Genomic DNA, 6,086 nt, shown 5'->3' with positions numbered 1-6,086 from the left:
TATATTTCATATATATATGTATATACATGCATGCTGTAAGGTGGTTTACAGTCAAGCAAAGCTTTGACCTCTCGACCAATCACAAGCCACGGGACTAGTCTCCTGGTTAGTAGTCCGAAAAAATCACTCTGATGGAGTTGGACTAAAAACCAGGTCTGACTGTAACTTAGTTTGGCTTTTTTCATAAGGGAATATGTTGTTTTTGTAGTCTATCAGTGTTTTGCATTCAATTTTACCCTGTGAGCTACCCCCTTTGCCCTTGGTTATCTGTTGGTTCTGATTGGTGCCGATATTGTTCCCTTTTTCAATGACTCCACAGCTCTGTATTCCTTCTCATTCGCGCCGAATGCGGAATGGGATAGGCGCTGGAGTGACCAGCCTGCTATCCTCAAGTACATTGACGGTCTTTATCGTGATAACAACATACTTCCGCATGTGGTTTGCAATACCGAGGTCACAAGGGCCACGTGGGTGGAGAAGGAATGTACTTGGAAGATCGAATGCGAGCGCAGAGTTGGTGGGGAAATTGAGAAAGTGATATTTCGGGCCAAGTGGTTTATAACCGCTACTGGACAGCTCTCGTATCCGCTGGTACCCAATGTCAAAGGTACTCCCATGGTATCAGCTATTTTGCGTATCATCTGTGTGTCGCGGTTGAGAGTTATCTTACTTTTGGGAGCGCAGTTTTACCTCTGCCATGTTGGCTGCGCCTCAAGCTATCATCAGCGCCGGTACTGTAATGTAATGTAGATACCAAATTCCTGGGAAGTACTCTTGTTTGTTTTTGAAGGCGCACGCTTCGAGTTGGCGTCACTACAACAGTCCTGCCCTTTTAGTCATCACGATACATTACCCATTGCGGCAAAGAATGGTCTCTAAATAGTAGCTTCCAACAAGCCCCGGGGGTCTGTACGACGCTTAAGCTTATCAAGCAAATGCACCCGACCTATGGATACTGCCGCCTCATTTGGTTACCTCCTTTTAGATTCATCGGAGGGAATTATTCAATTCTAGAGACTCTGAGCCCAATTGCAACACCGTTGCTACACACACAGTGACATTTGCTCATTGATTGCGGGATTCACACTGTTATACCAAAAGCACAGACATATATTCGTTATTGTACCTGCCTACTGATTCAGGCGTGAAAGATACCTTTACCGGGGAGTCCTTCCATTCCGCTCGCTGGCCCACCGAGTCTAACGACGGCACCTGCTCATCACCTGCTCAGCTAGACGTTGTGAAGAACAAGGTGGGTGAGTTATAGGATATGTCGATCGGAGCATGAAATGTGTATTCATGATATACGAACCGCATTCACACGAGCTAGCTAGAGGAGACCGTTCTCATTCACAGTGTCCTCTGTATTACCCCACCAACAAGATAGTCGGTAATCTTCAACTGTGTCAAGTGGCGTGTATAATGGATAAGTATGGGCAGTTCAACCTCGATACTACGCGCGTCGTCGCAGCTATATTTCATTCATTGCTTTGGCATGCACTTAACGTTCGTTCCAAACCACACACCATGATCACACCAACCACCAAAGAAAGTCGTCGTTGTTGGGGCTGGCGCGTGTGCCATACAGATTGTACCGGAAGTCGCGAAGGTGGCCTCGCATTTGACCGTCATACAACGCACCCCGTCTTATATCGTCTGGAAGCACAACCAGACATATAGCTCGTTCCGACGCATGTGCTACCGATACCTGCCTCTGTACTTGAAAGCTCACCGGTACTCCTTTTGGATGTTTGCGGTATGTAGGTGGTGCTATCGTGTGTATGTAGTGCGTTGTGTGGTACTGTGTATAGGCTCGCAATATACTCGAGAGAATGGTTTTCCCATTGTCTGTTGTGCTCGCTGGTGCCGTGTATATCCGCACCGAAACTTATGGTGTCCTTACACTTTGCCTGTTCAATTTGTATTTGCTTATGGTCTTGCGAGTCTATTGCATTGTTGAATTGAAGGGCGTGAATCGAAAGTGTTGCCCTTATGCGCAAAGCTAGTGTCATGTGGGTTGCGCAAAAGCTAGTGTCCTTTTTACACAGAAGTGAACTATTTCCGAGAGGTAGATGATGTTTCTCCTTCCCAGGTTCTTGGTGGCCGTCTGTTTTTTGTGTATCCCCTAGCTCCTATGCCACATTTGCACTATATCGTAGATGCATATTTAGGGTTTCGTTCTTTTCCTCTGCACACAGGAACTGTTGTACCAGGCAGCAAGCAAGAGAGACTCTTTCTTGAATGCCTTCCTTGGCAAGACCGTTGGTCTGTCACAAGGTATTTTAAGTTTCCATTTACGAAAGCATTTCGGTGTCGGTTGATGAGTCGGTTGATGAGTAAGCATGGATATTAGATTGTTCGTACCCGATGCAAACGCATCAACACCTTTCAGTCAAAGTATGAAATTCATCGCTTGTTCTGGGGTACGTCGGCATAGTCAGAACGCAGATGGGGGATAAAGAGGGTCCAAACTCCGATCTCATACGCAAAGTGGAACCGGATTACCAGTTTTACTGCAAACGAACCTTATTTTCAAGTGACTGGTATCCTGCCCTAATGCGCGACAATGTTGCATTGGTAAGTATCATGCGCGTCTTTTCCAGTTGGGCAATGCAGTGATACCTTCACATCCTCATACTATGGTGGCGTCCAGTAAGGCGCAAATGATATCAACTATGTCGAGTTATATGGGTACGTACAACTATTGAGCTGTGTTTGCGGAGATGTATAGATTGCAAAAGTAAATTGCCTTTTACAGAATAAGCATATGATGTGTGAGTATACATTCGGTTTTATCTAGCATAAAATGTAAAGTATATATCAGCTTGGTTTTAAATTGGCCGGGTGTCATTCAGCGCGTATTTCGTTCGCACAAGTGCAGCTTTACGGCCTTGTTAAACATCGGGCTACACGTACCTGCGTTATCCTTTTGGGTTCTCGAGTCTACTTTTCCATCGCTTCTTGATCCCAATGTGGGATACAGCCCCATCGCAACCACACGCGCACGCACTATGCCACCCCGTGATACCCGCCATCTGTGTGGGTATGAGTGTGGTACTGTAAATATGTGTAGATATGATTTCAACTACACTCTCATATACGGATTACAATCCGCTTCACACACTCTCCTGCGCTCACAGGTCACAGATAGTATGACTGAAGTAGTGGCCGATGGCGTGGTGACCAGCGATGGCACCACGCACACCGCAGACACCATCATCTACTGTACCGGATTTAGAGCGACCAATGTACTGTTCCCCATGATCATACACGGCATTGGTGGCCTTGTGCTGAACGCTGTCTGGGGTAAAAGACCCCGCGCCTACCTGGGTATATTTATGAATGACTTCCCTAATATGGGTATATTGTACGGGCCGAATACAAATCTGGGGCATTCTTCGATTATCCAGATGTTGGAGACACAAGCGGAATACATCTGTCAGGCAATCAAGTACGTCTGGGAGACGGACAATGTGGATGCTGTGGCTGTCAAGGAGGATGTGCTCAGGTGAGGTTATGTGCCTGTGTTGTCATGTATGTTTGTCGGTGTATATACGCTGTTACGTCGTTGTTATTTTTCTTGGAAGCCGAACTATGCTCGTGTACATGTTTGTGTTCGCTTTGTATTCTTGTATGTGTGTATCAATGTGTCTTGATTTGGCCCATGTTTCTATATATTGTGGAGTGGATAGTTATTTAAAGTATCGCGACTCGGCGCAATGGAGTTGTCGTTCAGAGTGACTGCTAACGCACTTTTAAGAATTTGAGAATGGTCTGACGTGTTAGTCATAGTGCTCTTTTCATCTAGAACTCGAAGTATGCTGTTTTAAACTGGTGTCCTGTATATACAAGAACAAGTGGCCTTTCTGTCTTCAGCGAATAAGTATGTCACTCGTACACTCCCAGGGCGCACATTGAGACGGTAGACGCAGAGATGAACAAACTCGCCTTCGCAGCCGACTGCAACAGCTGGTACAAAATCGGGGGCAACAATCCTCTGCAATGTTCGACTAGCACCTTGTGGTACTGGCTACGCACTCGGCTGTTCCAGGCTGAAGACTATGACGTGTACTCGGTTGAGAACAAGAAGCGAATATAAACTATGGTGTTGGGGCGGACTGAAGACTGCGATAAATGTCCAAAGTAATGCAAGGTACTACGTAAATTGCATAGAGACGGTACACACCTCCTGAATCCTAGAACATACGCTACCTACAGAAACCGCTCGTTTTGTGTACAAATCATAATGGGGCAGTTGAGGTAGATCAAAAACAACATTGTATGATATAGCAGGACTCTATATAAGTTGGGGGATATAGAATATGCTGGCGACTCTATGTTCAAAAGCTCAATAGATGATAAAACCTTAATATATGTTAGATAACTCTGTGTTAGACACTGACAAACACTATTTGATTTAGATAAAAGTTAAAAAGTCATGCCAGCGTTGAAACTTATTATGAGCTCAGAAAAACAATTGAATATCTATACTCCTACTCGAATATCTTGCAAGAATGTGACAAAGTACTCTGTCAGGCGCACACGCAGTACATCTGCAGCATAAAGCGATATAAGCATACGTTGGACATATTCATGCTGTCAAACTCTGTCGAAATTTTCATGCATCTACAGCAACTCGGAAGTTGTTGAATATCAACTCGAAATAATTCAATTTTGCAAAATTTACAACTCGAGATGATATTTTTTTGTGTGGGCGGAGGTTCGCCAATCCGTTCCTCTACATTTTTTTTAATTTGCGTTCGATACGAAAATACCAATATTGACCAGGGGACAGGCTGTGCAACTTACAAGATACCAATGTTAAATTCGATCAGGAAATACCAAAAAATTGAACAATTGCATTGGGCTTTTATTGAAAACGTCGTCCTGGCTGCCTCCATTTGGGCAATTGCGTCCTAATTATGCCAAAATTATTGAAGTACTAGGTGAAGTGAATTATGTCTCAAGGGTATGTCACCTCTCCGGTAGAACCCCACTAACCTCTGGGACATGTCTCGTCTCTATGTTGAACCTCCGAATACCCAGACTCGAGGTGATGGCATTGATGCACACGTACGCATAGTGCAGCTACATAAGGCCAGAGATGCACAAGGTGATGTGTAGCACGGTGGAGGGAGGTACCACGGTCACATCCAGTACAGCGGTCAAAACTGGGGCGTGGTGGGGAAAGGGTTGAAAGCATGAGCGGATTACCTCTTTGAAGTAATCAATAAAATGAGAGTTGAGAGGTATCTCGTGGGGGTTTAACTTAACACGCTCAGCAGCTTCTCTTTTTTTAATGCGCTGGGATATATAAGCACTTTTTTATATAGAAAGCTATGGTCGTTTGAAAAATTAAATTCCCAGTCACCATAAATTCCCGTTAATTTCCGGCGGAAATTCCCAATCAATTCCAGTCTTCACGGGCAACCATAAGCCTTCATTGAACTTAGCATAACCTGCTAAAAATGTTATGCTTGTTTCAGGAAGGTTGATGCTGATTTGGGAAATCCTGGGAAATCCGCGACATTTTAGTCTCAAATTGTAGGAGTAGGGTCACAAGACCTAAACACGACCTGAGGATGGTCAGAACGTTTCGGTTACTTCAGCTAAGGATGGTCAGAATGTTTCGGTTACTTCAGCTAAGGTTGGTCAGAACGTGTTCTTGACTGGTCTTGCGAGATCCGGGACGAGAACAACATTGCAAGTAAGTTTGCCCCAAATTCAATTCCATAGTGTGAATGTATAACTCCATTTGAAAAACACATAAATAAGAAACAAATATGAAACATTGTGTCGATCGACACTAGCGTCGATTCAGCGAGAAATGGCGAGAGGAATAGCCAAATTTTCATAATCTGACTGGGTTTGTAGGATATGGTACAAAAAAAACGACGTTGAAGTAGGTTTGCCATAACTCTTAAGTGTACAAGGATCTTCAATCAAGTTTTCATTTACGATGGAGGCAATGGAGGCGATGGAGCTGATGGAGCCTAGTGTTGTCAGAGAATAAAACACACCAGATCAGAGTTTGGAAAGTAAATTTTTATCAATTTTTGATCTCAGTTAGACTACTACGATGCAAT

General features: G+C 44.2%; 1 protein-coding gene across 1 annotated transcript in view; it reads left to right on the top strand.

The window, feature by feature from the left end:
- Positions 1 to 4,113, top strand: part of SARC_03236 (hypothetical protein) — a 5,567-nt gene extending 1,454 nt beyond the window's left edge. Inside the window, exons 2-8 of the mRNA XM_014302990.1 lie at positions 320 to 607; positions 1,143 to 1,252; positions 1,550 to 1,756; positions 2,199 to 2,277; positions 2,438 to 2,577; positions 3,141 to 3,508; positions 3,907 to 4,113. Coding sequence (XP_014158465.1) covers positions 320 to 607; positions 1,143 to 1,252; positions 1,550 to 1,756; positions 2,199 to 2,277; positions 2,438 to 2,577; positions 3,141 to 3,508; positions 3,907 to 4,099 — 1,385 coding nt within the window. The 3' untranslated portion in view covers positions 4,100 to 4,113. The remainder of the gene's footprint in view (positions 1 to 319; positions 608 to 1,142; positions 1,253 to 1,549; positions 1,757 to 2,198; positions 2,278 to 2,437; positions 2,578 to 3,140; positions 3,509 to 3,906) is intronic.
- The last annotated feature ends 1,973 nt before the right edge of the window (positions 4,114 to 6,086 follow it).

This window comes from Sphaeroforma arctica (assembly GCF_001186125.1).
Source record: "Sphaeroforma arctica JP610 unplaced genomic scaffold supercont1.160, whole genome shotgun sequence".
Classification (NCBI taxonomy): domain Eukaryota; class Ichthyosporea; order Ichthyophonida; genus Sphaeroforma; species Sphaeroforma arctica.
Note: the sequence above shows the minus strand (reverse complement) of the source record. Positions and strands in the feature narration are given on the sequence as shown.